This window comes from Perca flavescens, chromosome 22 (assembly GCF_004354835.1).
Source record: "Perca flavescens isolate YP-PL-M2 chromosome 22, PFLA_1.0, whole genome shotgun sequence".
Classification (NCBI taxonomy): Eukaryota; Metazoa; Chordata; class Actinopteri; order Perciformes; family Percidae; genus Perca; species Perca flavescens.
In genome coordinates this window covers 9,039,448-9,066,352 of record NC_041352.1, presented here as the reverse complement: position 1 = coordinate 9,066,352, position 26,905 = coordinate 9,039,448, and the positions used below count along the sequence as shown (strand labels likewise).

The following is a 26,905-nucleotide window of genomic DNA, read 5'->3' as shown; positions in this document are numbered from 1 at the left end:
CATCACTTCCTGATTCCTAATTCCCTATTCTTTCCCCCATGGGTGACTACTAAGACTAAACAAGTTAACAAGTAAAGTTAACAAAGGAAGATTAACAAAAGACGAAAGAGAGCTAGTGTATTTAGTAGCTGGACATTAAGAGAGAACAAAACACTAACAGTGTTTAGGGACGGCATTTGCATACTTCAAGTGTTGTACATGTTATAAATATATAAGTATTGAAAGTAAAGCATTAGAGGACTTCTCCATTATTCATTTAGAGTATGTTGCAGTGATATGGTTTGTGCTGAAAAAAAGTGTGCTATCGATCATCGATCATCTTCCCTGTGGTATCTGGCCCCAAAAGCATTGTGACCCTTCAATACATATCCACAGACTTGAGTGTATCTGTGTGTTTTGTAATGGCTGTTGCAGTGACAGGCCGAATATCAGGCAGGAAGGGCGTGTGTGTTTGTTGAGTGGTTTCCTCTCTCGTAGCATGGCTGATCAGAACAAGCAAAGGGTGTGAAGGGTGTGTTTTCGTTCGGTTTTTGTGGTTGCAGTTGTGCTACCAACCATAGGTTGCCTGCACAACATTATTACCGTTGTGGGGTTTGTGTGACGGAAAAACAAAACAAAAAGTCACGGTGTGCTGCTTGAGAGCTGTTGAGCTTGCACTTGCCTTCCTGTGGCCCCGGCCTTGAGAACCTCTTTCTGATTGCAGCTTGTCCATGTGACTTTGGTTTCCGTTGCTTGCCTGCTTCCGTGAATAGTAAAAAAGAAGCATCAGTGCTTCAGTCGGAGCAGAGGAAGGCAGCTGAACCTCAGAGAACACACTCTGCAACAGCCAGTCAACTAGCGATATGGTCAGGGGATCAACCGTCAGTGGCTTGGGAAATCCACACCTAACCACCAGCGTAAGTAAAGGCACCTTGCTCTAATCTAGTACTGCAGTATGCGAAAAGACACAAATTTCATGCTTTGTCTCAAATTAGAATGTTGAATTTGAACCTAATTTGTCTTAGGTGTATTTGAGCAAGATATCTTGTTAATCACCCGCTTTTGTGCATACTAGAGTTTCTGATAGTGCTGTATAGGATGTCTATAAATAGTATTGTTAAAACAAATGTCAGCATAAAACAATTATTTAGATTTCCATCAATGTTGCATAATGAGCCATTGTTAATGTTACCTAGAGTTGCAAAGAATAATCAATTAGTTGTCAACTATTAAATGAATCGCCCACTATTTGGATGATTGATTAATCGGTTTGATTCCAGTTTCTTAAATGTGAATATTTTCTGATTTCTTCACTCCTCTATGACAGTAAACTGAATATTGTTGAGTTGTGGACAAAACAAGACATTTTGGGACATAATCTTGGGTTTTGGAAAACAGCGATTGACATTTTTCACAGTTTTCTGACATTTTATAGATTTATCGATTAAACGAGAAAATGATCAGCAGATTAATTGTCAGTTGCAGCCCTGATGTTACAAAAGTGCTTGATAGTGCATTTGAGTAATGTCTTTTGAGTTATGGATGACAAACAACGGCACAATGTCAGTCTCAATTTAATAATGGTGATTTTTAGGTTCAGTTTAAATTTCTCAATGTTAACCTAACATATCACATATTTGATCATTGTTTACATGAATTAGCTGTATCACAGCACTCAGAAAAGAGAAAGTAGTATTCTGCAAAATGTCTTTTCTTCTGTGGCTGACTCTCCCCCAGAACACATTATATAGTTTAGAAATGTAGTAGCGTTGTGGCCAGTGTTGTTCACAATGTATTTAACTACTGTTGGTGAAGATAAACTATTTGTTTAAGCAGTTTTAAAAAACAACAGCAAAGTGATAAAAATAGTGATCAAAATATGTATATATAAAATAATGTTATTAAAGAAAAGAAAAACTCCCCCCCCCCAAAACAACATACTTTATAAGTCCACTAAAATACAAAGATTAAAATGTGTGCACCCCAAAAAAGGAACAAAAAGTCATCCATATTCACTATGAGTCACGCAGTGGTTTGAATTGAAATTTGGGACATTTTTATCAATGTCCAGCTGCTGAAAAAATATATCATAGATAGGACGTTACATCATTTTATAACAGAAAATGTTGTGTACATGTATAACGTGAGGATTACATTCTTTCGCCATTGAAGACATATGACCTGGACGCGTTTGTCAAGCCATATTAATATATTTCCTAAGATTTAAGGTTAGAAAACAACAAGTAAAAAAAAATTGCTCAAGACTACGACTTAGTATGGAATCAATGTTAAAAACTTAAGTTGAAAGGTTGACTGAAAATCTTCCCTCACAGTATGAAAAGTTTTGAGTAGGTGACTGAACCCAGGCCGTCAAACTTGTATTTGCCCGTCCACTAATCTGACATCAACACTGCTTCAGCACTTTAATATCAAGCTGCTGTCTCGCTCTCCCAGTTTTAGAATTCATATAGTGTATTATAGTGGAGAGATTGATTTCTCCAATTTTGCATGCTATGAGCTTATAGTTGCTAGTGGTTTCAAGAAGTGGTGCTCATTTCAAAAGGACATGATACCATGCTCATCATCACATGCAAATCATAATAACTGTGGTTTTATACTGAGGAGGAGCAAGGCTAACGCAGCATCCTCCCTCTCTCCTTCTATCTCCTTGTTAGCAGTGAGGATGTTAAAATGCCAGTCCACGGCCTCACTCCCATCCTGCTTTGCTTGTTAACCATGTGGAGAATCCTGACGCCGGTCTCAAGTCATCCACAACACAACCCATGCCAGCTGGTAAGATGTCAATGTCAATTTTATTTATATAGCACCTTTCATTACATGTAATGCCAAAGTGCTTCGCATTAAAAAAAAACAGCATACACATTAAAACAAAGCATGAATAGAAATAATAATAAACAAGCCAACAAGCCACATACAAGTGCAACGATACAAATTTTCACACACACACACACACACACACACACACACACACACACACACACACACACACACACACACACACACACAGCCCTACTTGATAAAAGTTAGGTATTAAATGTTGGAATTAGGAGTCATTTTATACATCATCTGATGTAAATAAAAACTATTTATGTTTTTTATCACTAATTCTAGTTTAAGGAAGAAAAGTGCCTACATTTTCTCAGATGTTCAGTATTTTGTATGTTATCATTACGAAACCCTGATCATTTATGATTTAAATTGTAGGGGGATATTTTGCGTGCATATTGTCTTAGCAGGAGGCAAAAAATGGTTGCCTGCTTGGAAAGTCCAATCAACATTTATGATTTAAATTGGAGGCAGTCTTGGAAAAATGCCAGTTCAAATAATAATGTTTAAATTTAAATACTAGGTTATTTAATATTGAAAATAACACAACTATGTTTCCCACTATATTGCTCGCAGACAGTTTGAGAAACACAGTTTTGAATTTTGAATTAAAAACATGATACTTTACCAAATGTACTCGCAGATGGACCACTCTTTGAGGAATACTGTTGTCGGGTTTATCTGTCATTTAACATGACATTTGCAGTGGATTTCATGGACTATTGTGGTGGAAGTACCCTTTATCAATGACTTGCACTTACTTACTTACTAAACTGCCATGAAGTTTGTGAAAAAAAAATATAAATAAAACACCTCAAAGATGAAACAACTAAAAACTAGTCAAGTAAGTGATGAAAATGTATACACAGTCAATTGTCTTGAGGGCAACAAGGTCTAGTCCACACGTACACAAGTATATTTTTTTTAAACGGCGTATTTCCTTCATTCGTTTAAAAAATAAAATAACGTACACACATGCATTGGTTAGAAAAATCGGTTACACTTTAGTTGAAGGTCTCTACATAAGAGTGACATGACACTGTCATGAACGTGTCATAAATATTATAAACACGCTTCTTTTAGTAAGTGTCATTCGGTTTTTGTCATGACAAGTTATGGTTATGGTTATGGTTATGGTTATGGTTATGGTTATGGTTAGGGTTAGGGTTCATGTGTGATGACTGTGTCATGACAGTGTCATGTGTTCACAACAGTGTCATGTCACTCTTATGTAGATACCTTCAAGTAAAGTGTTATCGAAAAAACCAAAACACATTTGTCAAAAGTACGCCAAGCTGATAGGGGGCAATATAACCCTAGTTGTGCAAAGAATAAGATGTTGGCCAATCAGAAGCCAGAAAAAAAAGCTGTTACCAGAAGGCTACCCAGTAACTAGAAGTCCGTGGTCTTCAGCAATGTTGGCGCCAGAGTCTGTGTCGTGGCAGTGTTGGATTATGTAGCATCAACCCCCGTAACGCATTCTGATGCCTCTTTTCCACAATACAATTAAAGAGTAACTGTACATTTATGCGTAAACATGTAAAAAGTCCTACTAGCAAGCCTGTTACTAGTATTATTTTGGCAAAGCACCAAATGTACTTGTAAATGTCTTGCCAAAGGCCTTTTATTTTTTGTAACCAACCTTGAGTGCCTGGACATGTTGTTTTTTATGACTGTTTGGGTCATAACTCTTCCTCCTCTCCGTGAACTATTTTGGCCATGTCTGCCATTACAATAAATGTTTTCTAACAGATAACAGCACACCCTCTCACGTTACAAGCCAGAAACTTTGTTTTCCCTGTCTACATCACAACACACAAACGGCGTTTCTAAAATGTCTGTTTACAGTGACCTAAGATGTTGTTTGTGTGTAGATGCAAGGCCAAAATGCATTGAAAAAGCTACGTTTGAAAAAATACCCGTGTACATGTGGACAACCTTAAAGCCCTATTCGCAAGGATTGGTATTACCTGGTGACTTCTAGTCATTTGTAATAATTACGGAACTTGTCTGTAATTTCTAAATCACACGAGGTTCTCAGATGAAACTAATCCCGTGCGAAGAGGGTTTATGAGTCTACAGCCTCGCTAGCTGCCCTGTGAGGCTGCTGCATGCTGCTAGTGTGGCTAAAAACTAAGAAATTAAAACCCATATTAAAATATTTAGAAGTGATATGACAGGTTAAACAATCCTTCCCAAAAGGAAGCTGGCTGATGTAAATCTACAAAAGAGTAAAGTCAGCCTTGTGAGTTAAAAAACATTGAGACATACTATCCACAAATACATAAGCGTAATGGTATGTGCTCTGCTTTTCTCTGCAGATACAAAGATCGGCTCTCTGCAACAATCGCAACCTTTCCGCTGTGCCTGAAAGACAGCCAGGCAACCTAGAGGAGTTTCAGCTCAACTACAATCACATTCAAACACTACGGGACAACTCTCTCCTCCGTTACCCCTCATTAAACACCTTGAGCTTAGCTTGTAATAGTTTGGAGAAATTAGAATCAAACACTTTTCAAGGCACCAAATTGTTAGAAAACCTCAATTTAGCAAATAACAATCTTCATATTGGGTACCAAGAAACCAGCCTCGCATTAAAGACTCTTGCCAAGCTCAGAGCTTTGGATCTCTCCGAGAATGAGCTTGATGACGAAATGGTGGCCACTCTTCTCCAAAATCTGACGTCCCTAGAGTACCTCAATCTTTCCGGAAACTTCATGCAGAGACTGGATGAGACCTCGTTCAGAGATCTTTACCAACTCAAAGAACTCAACCTACAGAGAAATATGATGTACGAGCTCGATGGTGCCTTTGACAGCAATCCCAAGCTCCAGCGGCTCAACTTGGCCTTCAACTATCTGCATTGCCTGACAGATTTCCACATGACCGAGCTGGTGGTCCTCAACGCTAGCCACAACTTCATCGAGTGGTTCATCTCCAGACAAGACCTTAATGACACCTTCCAGCTAGAGACACTCGATCTATCAGATAACAAACTGCTCTTCTTTCCTTTCTTGCCCAACCACAGCCACTTGCGGAATCTTTACCTATCCCACAACAGCATTAGCTTTTACCAACACTTGGCAGACAACAACAGCACATTCCCAAACTCAACTTCAACTGTTGAGTTCTACAATATGCAGAAGAACACAGGCAATGTGACGGCTCAGCTGTGGGACGAGAGCCTACACGGTGACATCTCCTCTCTAGAGATTTTGGATCTAAGAGGAAATCAGGTGGAATACTTTCCTCAAGGTTTCATCCAGAAAATGCCTGTCCTGTCTCGACTACAAATGTACACGAACTGTCTGGAAACCTTAAATCTAACGTCGGAACAGTTCTCTGGCAGCCTGTACGAGTTGGACATTAGCAATAACAGGCTGAACCAGATCGTAGCAGATGGAGGTACGCTGACCACTCTTAGCAATCTGACGTACTTTAACCTTAGCCTGAACAATCTTGGGCGGTTACCGTCAGGATTATTTTCCTCATTGCCAAACCTCAGGTCAGTGGATCTCAGTTATAACAATGTTGACATTTGCCTTCCTGAGGAACCTAAGACCAGTACAGACACTAGCTCAGCTTGCGCATATTGGAACAATGTTGTATCCCTGAAACAGCTTTACCTCAAGGGATGCAACCTCAAAATAATTCCATCGTCTACATTCTCTGGGTTGTCTCTAACGCACTTGGAACTGTCCGACAACCCCGGACTCATTGTCCAAGAATCAATACAAAGTCTCGGCAGAACGTTACAGCATCTAGGTTTAGGAAATACTCAGATACAAGACTTTGACTTCTCCCATTTCCAAGCTCTGAAGTCTTTAAACATTTCAAGGAACTCCCTTGCCCATCTTCCTTCTTCACTTCTAAATCTTGACCTGAAAGTGCTGGATTTGCGGGACAACAGACTGTCCACTATTTCCTCAGGTCAGGCTAACGCATTAGCCCCGAAACTGCACACTGTTTTCCTCACAGGAAATCCGTTTAACTGCTGCCAGACTGAATGGTTCAGGACATTTGAAACAACAAAGACGATCAATATGGTCGGACAATCGGACATTGAATGTGAGGATCTCATCCAAACAAGACACAGAGTGGAGCACTTCCAGCAATTATTGTGTTTGGTGAAAGGTGTTGAATCTATAATCTGGTACATTCTGCTTTTCGTACCCATCTGTCTTTCTTTTGTGGGCATTTCAATTATTGTTCTCCTCACCTTCAAGCCCAAAATGCTACAAAAGTCAATCAAAAAGAAGTGTTTGAAGCCCACATCTTACTGAAACTTTCTAAACCCACAACCAAACCATATTTTGTAAAGTATATCATTAAGAAATGTAATTGAATGTAGGGCTGGGCGATATAGGTCATTTCATATCTCTATAACAAGATAAATCACGATATAGCATGTTTTCTGGTAATTTCATGAAGAGTCTGTACAAAATAACCACATGGTAAAGCCTATTTTTGTATACTCCTGTGTGAATTAAATACTTGACAAATGAGAAAACACTTTAGTATTTTCTCATATTATTAAGAACTTTAGTGCAAAATGAACATAACAGTTTAAAGATTTTTTTCCAGCTATACACTGACTATATATGCAAACAAATAGTGTGATGTAAAAACAAAACCGCAAACTTCAAATGGTGTTCCTTCAAAATATTTCACATCAGATTTTCTGAGAAATTTGAGTTAGTATGTGCTAGATATTATCAATTTAGACTACGTGAATATATATCACGTTATCTCGAGATATGATTTCATAATGATACAATTACATTGAAAAACAACAAATTATGATATTGGATTATTGCCCAACCTTAACTAAATGTATGTTGGAAATAAATTCAATTTATTGTAAAACTGTCTAGAATAATGAAGGAACAATTCTATGTATGTAAGCAATGGGGTGTTCACCTGTTCACATTGCTGTGCTGTTGAAGTGCGGTTCAAAACCAGACCCTTAGCCTGATACCTAATGTAAAAATGTGGCTGTGTGTGTGTGTGTGTGTGTGTGTGTGTGTGTGTGTGTGTGTGTGTGTGAGAAAATATGCAGAAGTAGTGTGATGCAAGCTGTTGCTATAAGCAGCAAAGGAAACATGAAATTTCCTGTTTTGCTAAGATGTGCAGGAACTGCCCAGTTCAGCATCTCAAAGAGGAGGGGTTTGAGGTTTCCTTCCCATCAAGGGGACACAGATGCAACATAGACATAAAATTCCAGTGTGTCAGTACTCATGAGGAGTTATTTTGGACCCACGTATTGATACTTGCTAATCCATTCTGCTGTGCATTTGGCAGCAATGACAGGCCATTAAGTTCAGGCTAAATTGTACAGATATCACTATAAACCTTTCAAACAAGGGCCAGCTTAATTTATCTACCTTTGTGTGTAGGTGTTGTTGCTGCTTATGGTTAGGAAGGTTGGTAGATCGGTGTGTAGCTGTGCAGAGTGCCGAGGCCTAACCAGAAAGTAACCAGAATACCGCTGTGGTGATGCTCAGGGTCATGGTGGTTGGAACATAAAAAGAGAAACTGGAGTGAAGTTGCGTCAAAGCTTAGAAACACCATCCTTTTTACATATCTTTTATGACATAAAGTCATCAGAGTCAAAACATTTTGGGTGTTCATCTGCAGAACAGGGAGGATTAGTTCTAAGCATGCACATTGGTTCAACTCAGGGCAGCAGTTAATACAGATAGAGAAACAGGCTTGAGACTGACTTGAAGGTTTCTGATTTGAATATGTTTAAGCAGTTATGAAGAAGAAGTGTGAACAATGACTCATCCTGAACTTCTGGATTTATATTGATAGGCGAATTGAAACTAGTGTAAGTTTACTTTGAAGCAAAAGTACAAGCAAATATTGTGTTTAGGGATGCCAATTGAGGTGAACAGCAGGCGTAATATTATTAAGATGTCTGTCTTATATATTTATATATATTGGGTAACATATAGGCAAGAAGTCAGAAAACAATTGCATAAAATAGGTAAGAGGGCATTCACACAACACAACAGCCAAACTTTGATAACTTTGTAGCTAACTTAACATGGTGTATAAATGCATCAGATCTGACTGCACATGTAGTCATGGGGTCCGTACTTTAAGTGAGTTACCAAAATATACAACACAATACTCTTTACAAGCAGTGTGGCTGAGTTTTTTTATTTTCTAGTAGTGGTAGTAGTGGTCACAGTTTTGCACAGATAAATGTTAAATACTTTGGGGAAGTAAAGTTTGACCTTAAGTGGTCGAATGAGATTCTATTAAGTTGCATTCTGACAGCACCTGTGTACATATGAGCTAGATCTACATATGTACAATTTAGATATACCATATCTGGATACATTATACCAGAAGTGGTCAGGGTCACGTGTGACTGTAACTGTAAATGTCCCTGATTGCATTGAACGGGTGCCAAGACAACTAGACAACTCATTTTATGTATGTATTGTATATGTATGAGGGTGTGTGTGTGTGTGTGTGTGTGTGTGATTGGCAGTCATTCTCAGCTGGATGTGCTCATTGAGCCCTTTTCACACTGTACTAAGCCCAGGCTAAGGGAGCTGTTAGCCTGGGGCTAAGAAAGTGTTCACAATGGCACAATCTTGGCATATTCCAAGTGGGCTAACCCCAACTTTGGCCTAGGCCTTGCTTGCCCTACTCTGGAGCAGGTTTAGCTCAGAGTTTGTGGGGTCATCCCCTGAAAAACAACTAACCTATGGGGGCTAAAAGTTGCCAGTGTGAAACAGGGCTAATGGAATGGTGTCAGTGTGGGACACTTTATTAACATTCTAGAATTATGTTAACATTAGTATCGTGTCCAAGTAGAAGTTAGCTAGTAGAAGTGCAGTGTGGATCGTATAGGTTTAGGTTAACTCTGGCCTAAGAGAATGCATTATGAAAGGGTTGTTTTTTTTAACAGCTTTGTGGGGCTGTACCATACTTATATGCACAATGGTGCTTTGAGCTAAATGCTAAATGCTGCATGTTGTTGGGAGGCTGACGGGAATATCATTAGTATTGCAAGTATTTAGGCATAAATCACCAACTGTACAACCGGCTTTGCCATTCATAAAATCTAGCGGCTAGCATAGTATTAATAAAACCACACACCCTTCTAAGAACTGACAAAATGCCATGACAATGAGAATATGGTGGCTACTTGTTACCCAACCGCCTCTTCAGCGAGCACATCAGATCAGCAGCAGTTTATCTTCTCGCTTCACTTTTTCACCCTGTATTTTTTACTGTTCTGACTCTCGTGACCACTACTGAAAACTGTTTTTGCAACCAGCTCATTTGCCCTCAAACATTCTCGTCACTTTCTTAGTAGCTGTCAAAAGGAATGTGCCTGAAGTGAAGTTGTTTACACATGATTTTTTTTGTTTCAGCATCTTCTTTAGTAGTAGTATGAAAACCTTTTTAAAAGAACTACACCGCAAAAAATCTGACATTTTGCTAGCGAACTTTAAGGAGGTCCAAAATGGCAGATGTCAAACAAGTATTTTCCGTGCAACATATGATAAGGAAGTGTTTTGACTCAGGATCACTCATCTGATCTGTGAACTGGTTAAGGCTTACTTTACCTAAGTGGGTGCGTTATCTTTAGAGAGATTAAAATTGGAAAGTCAGTCAGGTTTCTGAATGCAGAATACTGTAAGACTTTTTCTGCTCACAGATGAGGTTTTATGAGGACAAATGTAAGCCCCAAATATTGGATTTCTTAGTCTTTGTTCTATATTATACATATATATATATATTAGGGCTGTCAATTGATTAAAAAAAATTAACTAATTAACTGCACAATTTGCTGTAATTAAATTGAGACTGAAGCTTGTAATAATGGATATTTAAATGCTAAATCACTTAACTGTGCAAATATGAAGAAAAAAACAAACAAGGAAAGGTTCTGCTAAGTTCAGAATGTTTAATATCTTTCAGAACAACAGCAGCAACAATTTGGCTTAGTCCTGCTGAAGGCTGCTGAAACGGCTAGAAACTGTCTGACTTGAGAGCAGACTTTTGTCACCGTCCCCGGCTGCTGTCGCCTGCTCGCGCTACTTTACAGGCGGGCGGCGGTTCATCTCCAACGAGCCGAGAGTTCAGTCGGCGGCAGGGCAGTCAGGACTCACCCGGAAATGGCGAGCGGAATGAGGTGACTAGTCTCAAAATCTGACGAAAATCTTCTAAACTGACCTGTGTTGAGCTGAAATGAAGACAGATTCAGCAACTGCACGGCCTATTTCTCGCTTAAAATGTTTTCAGAAACATGTTTCAGTGAACTATCTTAGTACAATATGAGATCGTATTCTGAACGGCCGCCATGACAGTCTGGCTCTCAATATCCGGAGAAAACAAACCCATGTGACGCGTTCGTCCAATCAGCTGCCGGTTTTCATTACTTGGGCAACAATACAGAGTAGCGCTGCCTGGTGTTATGTAGACGTATTACGTTTCTCAGCCGCCACATGACGTAAACAAACACAGCTGCGTTAATTTCGTTAATTTTTTTTAACGAGTTAAATATAAAAAAATGTACGCAAAAATTAACGCGTTAATTTTGACAGCCCTAATATATATATATATATATAATATTTTGGTGTCCATTTGTCTCACAAATCGTTTTTCTTTCTCTTTTAGGCTTTAAGCTTTTAAATAAAAAGGTAAATGGTAACACAGACTACTAATGTTAGAGGTTAATGCCTTGGACGTGGATGGGCGTGTGCTGGAAATTAATATTGTACCATGTAAGCTGATGTACTGGCAGCTTCTTAGTCAACAGGCAGTTTGCAAAACTCCACTTCCTCTTAACCCTTCCTGCTCTTATGTCAAGGCGCTTTGCACTGGACTTATTGTTCAGCCAGAAGCACTTGATATCAGTTGTTAACAATGTGACTGCCTCAAGACGGCTAAAAAGTGACTTAATGACGTGCAAAAAATTATATTTCACTGTAGGTTTTACAGGGTTAGGGTTAGAGAGAAACCCTCAGTAAGTACAGCCAATATTTCTTGTTTAGACTCTACCCAGTACAGGATGCTTTGGAAATCGTATTCAAATCAAGAAATTCTGTCAAACTCGGTCAGCGTTTTGACTTCTTTTCTGGGGATTTCTACGTTGCTGGTCCACAGCTGCATGCACTGCAGCATGAAGCTCCACTGGGAGTTGTGGAAGTCATTGGGGAAAGGGTCAGGAGAGAGAGCCCCAAATAACACGTGCTTTAAAATAAAGTTGATCTGTGAAAAATGAAGAAAAGGGATTTTTCCACGAGCAGGACAAATCAACCAAAGTATTAACTTTCATTCAGAGGTGTCTTCCGTAGCAAAATAATTTGCCGTTGGATCACGTTGGGCATGAATTCCGTTCTCGTGTTTTTCCAACTCATTTGACCTCTTTCACAGGAATTATGTCACACCGCTTTTAGCATTTATACACTCAGCATTTATCGGTGTGAAAAAAAAAAAGTACACTTTGTGACTTACAAAGTGTACCTTTTTTTTTGGTAGATTGCATTGATAAAGGTTGGACATGCAAGCGCTTTACTGAGAATTAACGAGGAAAAGCTGGTTTTGATCTGTAGGAGTATCTAAGGTTTTTTTTTCCTGGAAAATGTTTATTTCCAGTTTCCGGTTGGTTTTTGAGCGTACAATTTTCGTATGTTAAGGTTTGGTCCTTGGACCCTCATTTAGCACTACTACCACTGCATCTAAAATGGCAGTTTTCATGCATTACAGACATTAACTTTTCTGAAACTTTTCTCTAACTCAGTCTCATGTGATTGCGACAAATGACAGTCAAAACATTTCTTCAGTTGTATGTACCACCCAGATACATTTCACAGCTCACACAGACTGATTATATTCCCTGTTCTGCCCTCCAGTGGTTCCACCAGGAATTGCAAACACTTAACCAAATCAGCTGTGAAAGCCACTTTTTGCTCCTTAACTACTGAAAATGTCTATCTATATTGCTATAATGAAAACCTTAAAACAGACATTATTTTAATGCATCATATTGTATATTTATTTTACAATTGTATGCCATCTTATCGGTTACACACAAAACAAAAAGCAGCGATGTAATAATATACGTTTATCTCCCAGAATGTAACAAGACTTTTTTATTTTTTTTCAATGTGGAGTTAAAATTCAGGTTTAGGGGGAAACTGATGTTAGTAAAGTCAAAATAAAGATGATGTTCTTTGAGGCATTTTCTTAAACACCAAGTCGACAAACACCAGAGATCCATTTTTTAAGACAACGACCCCTTAACTGAAAGATAGATGGGGCAGGGACCCCCCTACTACATATATTGTATAAAATGAAGTTGCATATTAAACTGGGCCTAGATTAACATGTAGGGCGACCTAAAAGCCTTTATACATATCTTTTTCGCATATAATACTAAGCTATTAAAATAGCCTAAGAATTGTTGGTATGATTTTATAAATCATGTTTTAATGTTAAAACATACATGTGGCACAGTGAATCCTTAAGATGAACTGGATCTGTGGATGGCTACCTTAGCGACTACCTATAGGCCAGTAAACCTATCATCAGTGGGGATTTTTTTATTTGCTAATAATATGTTGGATTCATGTTAAGACTTAATTTTTTAGAAAAACTTTCAAATACTATCAATAATTTGGAGGCCACCCCTGCATTGACTCTTAGGACCCCCTGTCGAAGATCTCTGCCAGAGATGATAAATGTCACAAATTGTGTATTTATGAACAATTCACAAATCAATAATTTAATCAAAGATAACATCGGTCGTGGAAAATGCTGGTTTCCAATTGTCAAATAACTTAAATAGAAGTATTAGGGCTCAATATTAAGAGAAGAGACTGAATCGACAGTCTCAATACTGCTGGTTTAGCTTAAAAAAAAAGGCAAATGGTTTCAGAAAGGTCTATTCACTGTGATAGGCACTTAACGTTGTTTGGCATGTACGTTTTGTAACTGCCCATCAATCAGATCTACTGGAACAATGTGTTTAACTCACCGTCCAGTATGGCTCATGTGAATAAAGCTGACACGCAATACTTACGATAATGGTAAAATATTTTGGATAACCATAACAGCTACTGCACCATAAGATTATCAAATATATATATAAAAAAAAAAAAAAGACTTAAAAATCAGAATTACTCTCCACCTCAAACTGAAGTGCATTTTTGTTTTTTTAATTTCTACAGTATCACTTGAAAAAAAACAGGGAAGAGAAATAAAACCCTCACATTAAAAGCATTTAAGGTCACCATCTGAAATCTATATTGTAAACAAAAACTGTTCCTTTTTTTTAAGTTACAGTTTGGGAGATGTTCTGGCACATGTTGCAGATTGCATGGCATCAAACACAAAGGCATGGAAGCAGGTTTTAGAAATGTACTGCAGTTGCATACAAATGTGTTAGGATTGTGGTCCATTTTCCTTTCCTATCACTCAGATTTATTCATTCCGGCTCAAGTCTGCGAAAACTGAGACTCCTTTATCATTGAAATATAACTAATATAACTAAAATGACTGACTGGAAGAGGAAGTGAGGCCTGTCCCTGCAACACAATATAAATATGACATCACAGCTGGTTACAGAGGGCTGGAGAAGGGGGGTTGTGGGCCTCAGTTAAGCAGCTCCAGGTAAGTGATGGGCACTTTGCCCTTCTGGTTGCCTCGCTCGCCCATCAGCCAGTCTGAGTCCATGCCAGGGACGCTGCTCACTGTGATCACCTGCAAATACAGGGATACAGTGTTTTAATTGTATTAAAAGGTCCCTTATTGTAAAAAAAAAAAAGTGAGATTTTATTATATTACAAAGCAGGTTGAGGCGCTATATAAATACTGGGAAAGTATCAAAACTCTCAATCCACAGAGAAACGCACACAGACCGGATTTAGAAACGGTGCCTTTAAACGAGCCACCAGGACTTGTGTACGGTTGTGATGTCACAACTTGATAAAAGTGCCACTACAGTGCCGTTACAGTCCTTCCCCAGCTGCAATGACGGTGCAGAGACTCAGAGAGCGCAAATACGGAAGACCCGAAAACATTGACCAATCAGAGCAGGCTGGGCTTTTTCGGAGGAGGGGCTTAAAGAGACCGGCGCTAAAACGGAGTGTTTCAGACGGTGTTTCAGACGGAGGGTAAAATACAGGTACAGTATATCCAGAAGGACAGTATAAGAAAGTGTTTTTTGAACATTTAAGCATGTCGACATGTTCTAGAGAAACCCCAAATACAAGCTTGAAGCTGAAAATTTGCAGAATATGGGAACTTTAAAAGTATCAAGTCTCCGTTTCTATTTAAAAAGGTACACTATCATCCAGTCAGCCCACTCTGTAGCATTCATCAACATTACAGTGTTTCCAAAAGGCACCACATTTATGAAATGCTTGGTAATAAATCCTGCCATTATCAAAGACAGTTCAGGCCACAAAGTTGGCTCACCAAATGCAAGGGCAGAGTGGAAAATGTTCCTAAATGTGCGTATTGGAATGAATGAGGTAATGCTGGTTCATTGTTAAGTCAACCGCTTGTAATGGAAAAGGGAGTGGCTGATGTTCCGCTACTGAACAGGAACTGCTCCACTGTAGTTTAGGTTAAGCTAAATTTGTTAGTTAAAATGCTGATTCTTATATTAAAAGAAACTGGAAAAGAAACTACAATAAAAGACAAAATATTGAAACAATAGAGTCAAGCAATATAGGAAAAACTTATAAAACAATTGCAGTAAAAATATAAAGTAATACTGAAATCAATCTTAAATTATTGTACGGTTCCCCACCCCCCTCACCTCATCAGCCAGCAGGGAAAGCTCGCTGCTGCTGGCGGCATCGTAATCGTAAAGCACTCGGGCTTTGCGGCTGCCGTTGGAGCTACGCAATTCACTGAACCCGCCCGATGCCGTCGAGCTGCCGTGGCCCGCAGACACACTGGGCAGGGAGGCCGACACCGGGATGGTGGGCACGGAGATGCTGCTGGCTCCGCTCGACACCAACGACTGGTTGTTGTTGGAGAATGACGAGGGGAAACTGGTGGGAGGAAGGGGAGACGATTAACACTGGCACCTGCTGAAGTGTTCTTCACCGAAGCGGTTTATTCTCTCTCTCTCTCTGACTTAAGTATTAGTCATTTCCCCTCTTTCAACAGAAAGGTGAAAAGTTCACGCAACATGAACTTGCACTGCTTTGATGAGAAGAACCGGAAGGGTTTCTAAAAGTAACACGGTTATTTACCCAGTTGGAAAGACACTGGAAAAATAACAGCAAAGGCTGTAATGACTTACTGCTCCCTGCAGTAAGATTATATTAAAGTGCTCATATTATGCTTGGTCCCTTTCCTTTGTGTTTGTACACTGTTCACAAACTGCTCCAAACAGCTCTATTGTAGTCCAGCCTTTACTTCCGTGACGAACGCTCGTCACTTTGTAACACACGTTATAATGCTCGCCTAGCTGCTAGTGTGGCACGCCCTCATACTCTGCTTCTGACTGGCTAGTAGTGCTTACCTAGCTACTGCACATGTGCGACTCCCAACTAAGATGGAACAGAAGTGAGATGCCTCACTCGGTAATTAAAATGGAGAGCTCAACACACAGGGTGAAAAGAGGAGCTGCAGCAATGTGCAGTACGACAGATGATACAACAGATGAGTGCTGCACTTAATAATAATAATAATAATAATAATAATAAATGTTTGAGTTGCGGTGGTAATGAATTCCAGAGACGGGGAGCAGAGCAGCTGAATGCTCTGCTCCCCATGGTGGTGAGACGGGCGGAGGGGACAGACAGGCGTATGGAGGAAGAGGATCTGAGGGAGCGGGAGGTAGTGGGACGCTGGAGGAGATCAGCCAAATATGGCGGGGCGAGGTTGTGAATGGCCTTGAATGCAAACAGGAGGACTTTGGATAGTGAGATGCCTTGACCCGTGTATCTCAGAAAAGCTGTCTTCTATGTGGCATCACCTGTTTTGCGAACTGCCTGGAAAAACGGCCAGCCAATGCAGCGTGATACCAGAGTTAGAAGTGAACTAGTTGTATAGAGTTATTCAGGACAAAAAGGAAGGAAAAAGGTGACAGTGGTATTTCACCTGCCCAGCTGCTTTTGGAGATCCACCATGTACTGGTAACACTGTGCGTAGTATGTAGCCTGGGCCTCCACAAAGTCATTCAAGCAGCGTAGGTGGTGTGCCTGGTAATGCACAAGGAGAGATGTAAGAGAATAATACTGCAAGTTTCACCAGTTTCTTTCACTTGTTAAACTCAAGGTTTCCAAAAGGAGAATTCAATTACTTTCTTAGCCTAACTAGGTTTATGTTTGAAGGTTAGATTTGCAAGAAGTATAAGTATTTCTACAACAAATCTGTTGTCGTCTTAAATAGTAGCTGGCTGCACCAACGTTACACGGCGAAATTGGACGTTCCTGCTACCAAGGACCGGCAGCGCTGCAATAACATCCCTTAATGCTATTTGTTTAATGATTGAATGATCGTTCATTATTATTAAAAGCAGAAGCCTGAGAAGCTGGAGGGTGTGCTGGGCTTAACCGGGCTACCTACGTGGGTGCTGCTGACGCCTTCTAGCAGCAGGCGGGTGATCTCTGCCTGCCGGTCAAACTCGCTCTGGGTCATCCTCAACTCCTGCTCCGCCTGAGAATGAAGAAGCAAAAACTAGATTTTCAGAGAATAACACATCATTAAACAGACATGCGCATCTCGGTTGGAGAAATGATGATGATCCAAGCGAGCAAAACCAAGCTTTGCAGACCAAAAGACTTAAAAACTAACAAAATGCTTTGCCGATATGGCAGTATGTAGTGCCACCTCTAATATGCTATTTTATCTGTATTTAAATAAAGTGTTTGTGTCTTGTGGTATAAAGCTTGTTGCTATCTGAAGAAAAAAAACAACAACAAAAAAACAACACAAAATACAATTGTTTGAACTTTTTGGCATGAAAATAATCAAATTGATGTAAACTGAATATCAACATATGCCATCAGTTAGTCCCCCAAAAAAATGCATTAAAAAAATACAAACAGATGAACAGTTCAATCAACCAAAAGAGAAAATTATGCCAGAGGCTGAATATGTGCGCATGACATATGGCTTTAGTGGGCCCAGACCGGGGAAGTCAGAGGCCAGGGAAACAGACACAACATCTCACCATGATGTTTCTGTTCCCCTTTCCTCATAATGAGCCAAAATGAGTCAATATGAGATCTGGGGAACAATGGCTTGTTAAAACTTGCTAAAAAAAGGTCCAATAAACATATGGTTTGGAAACGAGACTGACCGGGACAATGGCCGCACTGTCCCGAACTCTCTACAGCTTACATTAGAGCCGCAGAGAGACCATTTACAGTGTTTGGTTCTCGTAGGACTCGTCTCCAAGGATTCAAGGTTTTTTCCAAGATGTATGACAGTCTGTTTCATGGAGGAGATAGAGAAAGCTACAGGGTGGTGTGTGTGTGTGTGTGTGTGTGTGTGTGTGTGTGTGTGTGCGATTCAAAGATGGCTCCAACATTCCACTCACCTCTGTCACTTCCTCTGCTCACATCTGCTGCTTTGCGTTTTTTTGAAAACAGTGACACAGTAGTTAGAGATACAGCTGCTGCACGGCCGCAGCCAACACAACACATCCTCACACACCCGGAGTGTGTGAGGATGTGTGTGTGTGTGTGTGTGTGTGTGTGTGTGTGTGTGTGTGTGTGTGTGGCGGCAGTGGCATGTATCAACAAAACCACACTCTGTAGAAGGTAGCACATTAATATTTCTCACCCCACAGCATTCACACAACCAAGCCACCTCAGGCTCCCTGTGATCTGTGCGGCACCGTCTCCATGTAAAAGAGTACCATGCGAGAACCGGTGTTAACCAGCATAGACTACAATTTACACCTCCTTTATTTAGGTTCCCTTTCATGAGTCAACAAGTTCACTCTGATATTGTTGACAGGACATACATTTATTGGTATTTGTATAGAGTGTGTTAAGAAGCCACAGGGAGAACTTGGCTCTGAATAAAATAACAGTTCTTTAAAGAGGGATGGAAATTAGGCTCACTGGGTCTCAGTTAGATGTTTTTTTTCTTTTTTTTTTTTTTTTTTATCTGTGGAAAATTGGGCCCAAAAGCCACTCATTTACTCTAGACGCTCTGAAGACTGCAGCCAAAGAGCTTTTCTGGGATACTGCCCAGTGTTTGTATGTCCATCCATGAGGCTGACATTACATCGTACCGTTTAGTGATCCTGCTTCTAATAGTTGTAGAATATCAGCAGCTTAGTTTGTCTCGTCTGTTATCTTACTGGCACGCCCATGTAACCCATGGCATTAAAAACACTTGCAGGTCGTGGCCAGGTTGGTTCAGTGGATAGAGCAGGCGCACATATACTGAGAGGTTGATGCCTCGACGCAGAGGTCAAGGGTTCGAATGCGCTCAAAGGCACTTTATATACTGAACTTAGGACTATCAGTACAATAATTTGCTCAGCAAATCTCAGTGTACAAAACGTTTGAGTAGCGCCTGATGGCGCTTTAGCTGGTTCAAATGAAAAAGGCCGGTCATAAATACCAGCTGCCATTAATTAACATTAGTTCCATGACTAACTTGATGACTGGCCAAAATGTGGGCTTCCTGCAAGCCGGGGTGCCTGTACTCAACCAAAGATTCTTTAGGAGGTAAAAGAAGCCTCACTCTGTAACACCACTGTACCATTGCATGCTTCTGTAGTTCAAACGAACGAAAATCAATCAACGAAACGTGATGAGTTTTCTCTAGTATGATGATGAATCATTTTATTTCGGTTAACATACATGAAAGAAACTATTATTTCTCACAATTTGCCACCGTAGCTGAAACCAAGGCTTATTTTTTTTTTGCCTATCCTATGCCATAATCCCTATAGAATCACCCCGGAAATCTGACAAAACTAAATGAAACCAAATACCTGGGTACAATCCTAGGAATACATTTTACAATTTACATTTTATTCAAATCACTTCATAACTGTTAATTCATTTGGATTGTAAAGCTTTTTTTAAATTCAACAGAGATGTGCACATTTTCAACATCAGTCAAGTTCATTCCATAATTTAACCCCCAAAACTGAAACACACATCTACACATCTATATTTTGCATTTGTCCTCACTTTACCAATTTCAAAGATAGAGAACCGTCTTAAATTATAATGACCTTCTCCTAATTTCACAACTATCAGCTGATTTCATCACCTCAAATTGCAGGAGTCACAATCTCCCAGTTGAAATTCCATTCATATAACATCAACACATCAGCGGATCAACTTACGGTTGTGTTTGTGGAGTATTTGTAGCTTTTTGGAAAATATGGTGTGCCAGAGTCAAAAGGCCACTGTTATTTCAGTGTGTAAATAACTGCCATCTTAATCTCATTTTCAGGTTGTGACTGTCTGTGACTCAAAACTGTTTTTGCCTTCTCAACCTACACATTTCAACTGGATCTTTTCATTTGAAGTTATATTATATCTTGAGTAACTTTTAAAGTTGAACACTTAATATAAATAGGTTCACTAAGATGTTTGAAAGGATGCAAAAATGCCATTCCTATTTTCAAAAGCCTAAACATGTTTTTAGACTCTATGCTGTTTAACTGAAAGACTGCAGTTTGTATTTGTGACACACAATCATCGCTGTCCTTTGTTAGGGACCAAGTGCTCCTTATGTATCAAAAGGTTTGCCCAGGAGTCTTATGAATACTGCACGTTCAATGTTTAAAAAAAAAAGAAAAAAAGAAAAAGATGCATTTATGTTATTTAAAAAAATAAATTAAAGAAAATGGAGAAATGGAGCCCTGTTATGCCAAAGAAAAAGAGATGATGAACAGATGTCAGAAGAAAACTGGCACACCATGTCCAGAAAAAGGGAAGTCTAAACTTCCCATAGCTGCTCATGTGACTGTATGCAAGTCACAAGAGATAAAATGATCAGCTTTATGTTGTGTAACTTGGTTATGACCTGAGGGACTTCAGACGGGGGCACAGTGGGGAGCTTTTCTTCCTCTGAAGGGAAATTGGCTAATCACTGTTCCTTAATCAGCATTAAAATGACCAGAAGATATCCAGATGCAAAAAAATGACTAAGTGTTGCATTGACGATTGTGTGTGTGTGTGTGTGTGTGTGTGTGTGTGTGTGTGTGTGTGTGTGTGTGTGTACTTACTGCAGCTCTAGCATCAGTCATCCTGGCTTTCTTTAGCCTGGTTTTGGCTGCATCCAAATCCAAACGTTTGACCTGCAGCAGCTTCCTTTCTTTCTGGACACAAAACACAATAAAACCCTCAAAACATTTGAATTCTTCGGTTCGTTCACCACTGTCCTTTACCGTCACAATTTTCTTGCACATGAGATAAGTGGCGTGCATTTGCTGTCGTCACTCACTTTATGGTAGATGGAGAATCTTATACTGGTCCCCTTATACTGTATCTGAAGTCTCTTTTATATAGACCTTAGGGGTCCCCTAATACTGTATCTGAAGTCTCTTTCCCGAAATTCAGCCTTGGTGCAGAATTACAGCCACTAGAGCCAGTCCCACAATGAGCTTTCCTTAGGATGTTCCATTTTTTGTGTCTGTAGCTATTGAGGAGGAGGAGGAGGAGGAGGAGGGGGGGGACTTTATTATACACTATATTTTCTTCAAATAGATACAAGATCTGAAACTATTTTTCTGCTTCCGTAATTTCACTTCACAAAACAATTTGAAACTTTCAACAATGTAGAATTAAATATATCTTTTGGATTAACTTCTGAACTAAACAGAAGTTAGGCTGAGGCTACTGGACGGAGTTGCAAAACAGAAAGGGACCGTCACCAAGACTGCACTACACTCTACAGCCAATAGTGCTGAGGGTCAAGTTCTGGATAAAAGGTTCAAAGTTCAGCAAAAAGTGAAAGTGATTCAAAGACCTGTAGCCAGTCCAGCAGTCCAACTCACCAGGATGGTTTTGAAGTCGCCCTCAAGGAAGTTCCGGAAAGGTGTCAGGAAGTTGATGGCAGCACTGTGGATTAACTCCCGTTCGGCCCCACCAATCTGCTTCTCCGTCTCACCACATTTTATCAAAGCATTTCCTGTAATGGTCAGCAGCAGCACAGACACAGCTTCACTCCCAATATACCACTGGACAGGAGACTGCACAATGTGGCACCACAGTCTAAAGAAGGCCTAAATACTTCTGTCTTGAGAAGACACAGAGGCCTGTGGAAACGTACAAAGTACTGTTGTTCAAAAGTTGCGAGAAGCCACGGCTGCGACCGAGTAATGACATGAAAGACTGTGGCAGGGGGTTTTGCTGACGTTAAAAATCATAACAGAAGAGTTCAAATGTTCTCCACAAAAAAAAAAAAAAAAAAAAAAAAAAACTTTACTCAAAGTCTAACAGTAGACAGAATACTGGAATACTCAACAACAAAAATTTTATTCAAGCTTGCCCAATAACTAAACCTTAATAACTAGAAGGCTTTCAACTAGGGCTACACTATTAATCACCATTTTATCAAAATCGCAATATGGACTAGTGCAATATCCAAATCGCAAGTGGGTGCAATATTTGTTAAATGCAAAATCTGTGTCAAACCATTCTGAATTAAGTATTGTGGTGCTGCGTAGACGTCCTGACCTACAAATCCTATCCTACAGACTGAAGAAAAAAATCTGTTTGATACAGATCTTCGCAAAAATCACACTATAATCATTGAAAATGTTTACTTTTAATATACTTAATATAGAATAATGGTACAAAAATGATCATTCTCTCCAATATCATGAATCATATCGCAATCACAAATCAGTCAAAATAATCCCAATTAGATATTTCACGCATATCGTGCAGCCTTAATTTCAACCATTTTATACTCCACGAATTAAGCAATATTGTACAGGAGGATTGAGTTTGTATAAAGTGACAGGAATCAGCTAAAAAAATAAATAAAAATAAGATGGTATATGATCCACAACCAAAGTTTATCAGAATTCAGCAGGGGCTAGATGTTCCTTTAAGTCCTCCGTATTACTCACCGTAGGCAGTGCCAGGACCAAATTCACTTCCTGACTCGATCATCGACTGGCCCAGCAGCTCATGGTTGTTCATTCGCGTAGGGGCTTTTTTCTCCAGTTTCTCGTATACAAACTCTTCTAGCCGGACATCTGCGGATTGCAACGAGAAAACTTAATTACAAAGTCATAAGACTACAGTGAGGGAGCCAAACGAATTTAGAACAGTAAGTCCAAACAGCCTGCTTTACGTTGGCAAGTTAAAATAGAAGCTTTCACGATGACAACTGTAACCATCACGTGGATGAACACCGACAGCCACAGTCAACATATATGTGGTATGTAGTATGGATGCAGAGAAAAAGTAGAACAAATCCACTTTACAATATAGGACCGTTACACAAGACTGTAACCAGCAGCCGGTCGGTCTGTTGGGTTTGTTGTGCTACAGCAATATAGCATCACGGTGTGAACGGAGGAGGATGCACAGCTGAGCTTACAGACTTCACAGACACCCTACCTACTGATGTATGTCAAACAACATCTCAAGAGACGTTAAGCATTGTTTATCTTACTGGCAATGCATTACGTCTCCTTCATTCAGGCATTTTTTTTGAATCACTGAGCTAAACTTCAGTGCAGAGCTATCATTTTGTCAACACATATGTTAACAAGATATCAACTTTCAGAGCTGGTATTATTCTGATAATATAGCAGAAATAGTTGATTTACAAATGTTGGGTTCAGAAGTGAAGCATTTGTCGGTGGATCACCATTATAATGAATCTACCAGAACATTCGGAGTGGCATTACAGATCTATAAATGGGTTTTGGGGACTTTCTCCTCATAGAGAGAGGAACATGGAGTGGGTACCTGCCCTACACTTCTCTGAAAAGGGTTCCAGTATGTCAGCATTTAGTTCGTCAGTCCAGTCAAGCTCATCACAGAGTCAACAGTGGTCATTAGCTGTTTCTTACTTGGGTTGGGCTGTAGTAAGACTTCTGTCTGCTTCATAATCCTTTCTGTCCATTGCTTGGTGTTCTCAGCTCTGACCAACAGGTTCTCCAAATGGGCATCCAACTCTGTCTTTTCAGCCTGGCCAAGTTTCTCTTCTGTAAACTGAAAAAGAAAATATCCGGTGAAAGTGTGCACACACACACAGTGTCGCCCGGAAAGTGATACACTAACGTTAAAGTGTTAACGACTGAGGTGTCATGCGAGGCATGTTTGATGGAAGGCACCAAAGTGAGCAAGCTGGACGGACTAACTTACAAAATAAACGTTATCTGCTTAGCTAATGTTGATACCTCTTGCTATCTAATGGTCGCCGAGGCCTGCTTTGACAGTTACATTGAACAAATGTTAAGTGTAACGTTAGCTACAATAGAGGCTGTGGTCTCGCAGGTAACGTTAATGTTTGAAAACACTCTATATTATAACTGCAGCCAACTTTGAAGGATAACGTTATAGAAATGTCTCTCAGATGATAACGGGCTACTTAGCAACACGGTAGCGTTAGCTGTTTAGCATGCGAGCTAACGCTACCCGACTAACGTTAATTAAGCTAGCAGCTAACTTTGGTTAGCAACAACTTCCAAACGTCAGACGTTCAAACTTACTTGCACAGCGCGGCTCAGGAAAGTACCCGCATCTGCAGCTAACCGCTTAACATTAAAATCCATGACACCGCGGGAGAAATAAACACTTAATACAACAGCTTGCTTGTCTCACAGTCAAGCTGCCATCCCTATATAAAATGTCATTGAAGCAACTTTTTGTTCCACCCAGCTGTTGACCCTGACAAAGATAGTATGCAGGACAAGATAGTTCACGTCTCCACCCGAGTCCGATGCTGACAGCTGTGAAGAAAATCTCGCGCAGACGCATATCGACACACGAGAATATGAGAAAGTTGACAATAATAAAAATGAATGTCAATAAACTGAAACTTTAGTTAGTAATACGTGTTGCTGTTTATTACTTAATTGTCACTATTGCTGTTTATTACTTAGTTTTCACTATGGGCTTTTAAGAAACGAGTTTTATCTGCATAATGCGAGACACACCATACAATTTCATGTATGATTTAGGAGTGCAGAGGCAAGCGGATTTTGTAGTCAAAACACTACCCTAAATCTTTGACAGGGATGCGTGTATCATATCCGTAGACTTATCATGGGCGTTTCCCAATATGTGTTCTTCTATTGACTTGTGTTCTTGTTGACTTGTGTTCTTGTGTCCCAGTGAAATGTCATCTCGTGTTGCCAAAGTACTGTCCCAATACACAAGTTCGCATTTCGCCAAGAACAGTTAAAATTCCCGGATGTATTCTTGACACGCCCATTTACCGAGGATACATCAGTTGGTAACTTGTATGAACTTCGCAGCACCTTGCGAAAATCTTTGCCGAATTGACAATTTGCTACAAAGTTTTCGGAGTTTTCGGAGCTCCATAAAATGACCCGCCAGCTTGTGCCTGCCGGGCCCGCTTGCTCGGCGCTCGGACAGACACACTCGGAAACCCCGCTGTAAGACGGAGGTCTTTAAGACCGGTCCCGTAAATAAGAGGCTTTTATTTCGCCGTTTCGGATCGTTTGTGTAAATATCACAACACGTGGTTAACTGTCTTTTCGGAGTTAAACTCAACACACACACACACACACACACACACACACACACACACACACACACACACACACAGAGCGCAGCAGGCAGAGGAGAGATATACCATAGATAGACTGTATATTATTAGTCTATGAGATACAACCGTTTCTTTTCGGGAGACTTGTTTAAATTATGCCATAGGCTATAGCCTACATTATATTTTGTAGTTAGTTCATATTTTTGGTGTATTTGTTTTCTGATTTATTAGAAGTTGAGTTTCAGTCTTTATGATAAATGAACAGTTGTACATAAAGTGGTAACATGCTATGACATGTTATGTAGACTAAAGGGGAGACACCAACCTTTATAATTTGAATTGCTAATTTCCATCTCCCTGGGCATATACAGTGCACTACAATAATATAGAAATGATAATTCCACATAACACTAATAGGAACACATAGGACACACCAGTGCATATGGCTATTTATTTGTTTAATTTAAACTGACTTAAACTTATATGCTAATAATAGGGATTGCGTTCCACTCTTTTGAATAAGTAAAGGGTGTTTGAGCTAAACCATAAACAATAAAATTAAAGCTCAATTAGTTTTATTTTTCAATATTATTGCAATAGTTGTAGCATTATGAGGTTTTCTTGTCCAGAGATTGTTTTAATACAAAGTGGTTATATTGTTGTGGTTTTTATATCTAGCTGGTATTTTGGAGCCTTGCAGGTAGCCTCTGTGCTGGGAGTGTTGAGCAATAACAGGAAGAACGCATCGTCTCAAACTGTTAACAGCCTTTTCTGTGCTTGTAAACTTGCGAGTTTATTCTTCCAAGAACAACCAGCAAGAACGTTCTCCCCAAGAACACAAGTCCGTAGTTTGCATTCTTGGTATTGAGAAACACCCCATGTCTCGGCGCTGCTCTGCTCAGGTGCATCCATTAATCTTTTGTTGCATTTACGTATGTCATGCGGAAATATGTTGTTGCGTTCATGTCATGAGGAAATATCGAAATCACGGACCGAGAAGTGGTGTAAAATAAGTAGGAAAATCGAAATATTCCACAACAGCATAATTAGGCCTACATAAATAGCCTATACAAGTTAGAAACTTCAAGACAATATATACATGTATACTTCAAATTATGTTACATGATCCATATATATATATATATATATATATATATATATATATATATATATATATATATATATATATCCATATCCATAAAGCACATTCAAAATATGGATAAAGTCCCTTACGGCAGCAGCTTAACCAAGTATCATCTGCCCTGGGGCCTGTTTCACAAAAGCAGAATATATAAATCCAGGATAACTGATAAAGCGAGGCTTGACCTAGTCTAATCTGTGCATCCTGGCTTGGTACGTTTCACGAAGGCCAAGCCAGGCTGAGGAGGAGCGACTAAGTCGAGCCAGGCTGAACTAA

General features: G+C 39.7%; 2 protein-coding genes across 3 annotated transcripts; one reads left to right on the top strand and one right to left on the bottom strand.

Moving 5' to 3' along the window:
• Window positions 1-663: 663 nt before the first annotated feature.
• nrros (negative regulator of reactive oxygen species) lies at window positions 664-7,338 on the top strand. 2 transcript variants are annotated; one of them, XM_028568787.1, is made up of 3 exons: window positions 664-896; window positions 2,655-2,772; window positions 5,148-7,338. In XM_028568787.1, exons 2-3 carry the CDS (start codon window positions 2,671-2,673, stop codon window positions 7,107-7,109), a joined length of 2,064 nt encoding a protein of 687 aa, XP_028424588.1. In that variant the 5' UTR covers window positions 664-896; window positions 2,655-2,670; the 3' UTR covers window positions 7,110-7,338. The 2 variants fall into 2 exon arrangements, with proteins under 2 accessions (XP_028424588.1, XP_028424589.1); XM_028568788.1 differs by having other exon boundaries at window positions 665-896; window positions 2,658-2,772.
• A 6,430-nt stretch (window positions 7,339-13,768) lies between these two features.
• On the bottom strand, window positions 13,769-24,719 carry sh3glb1a (SH3-domain GRB2-like endophilin B1a). The gene is made up of 9 exons (XM_028569705.1): window positions 24,467-24,719; window positions 23,825-23,966; window positions 22,871-22,999; window positions 21,791-21,924; window positions 21,020-21,112; window positions 17,383-17,472; window positions 16,915-17,015; window positions 15,620-15,857; window positions 13,769-14,556 (listed from the first exon to the last, which is right to left on the bottom strand). The coding sequence occupies exons 1-9, from the start codon at window positions 24,527-24,529 to the stop codon at window positions 14,449-14,451; spliced, it is 1,098 nt and encodes a 365-aa protein (XP_028425506.1). The 5' UTR covers window positions 24,530-24,719; the 3' UTR covers window positions 13,769-14,448.
• Window positions 24,720-26,905: the final 2,186 nt, after the last annotated feature.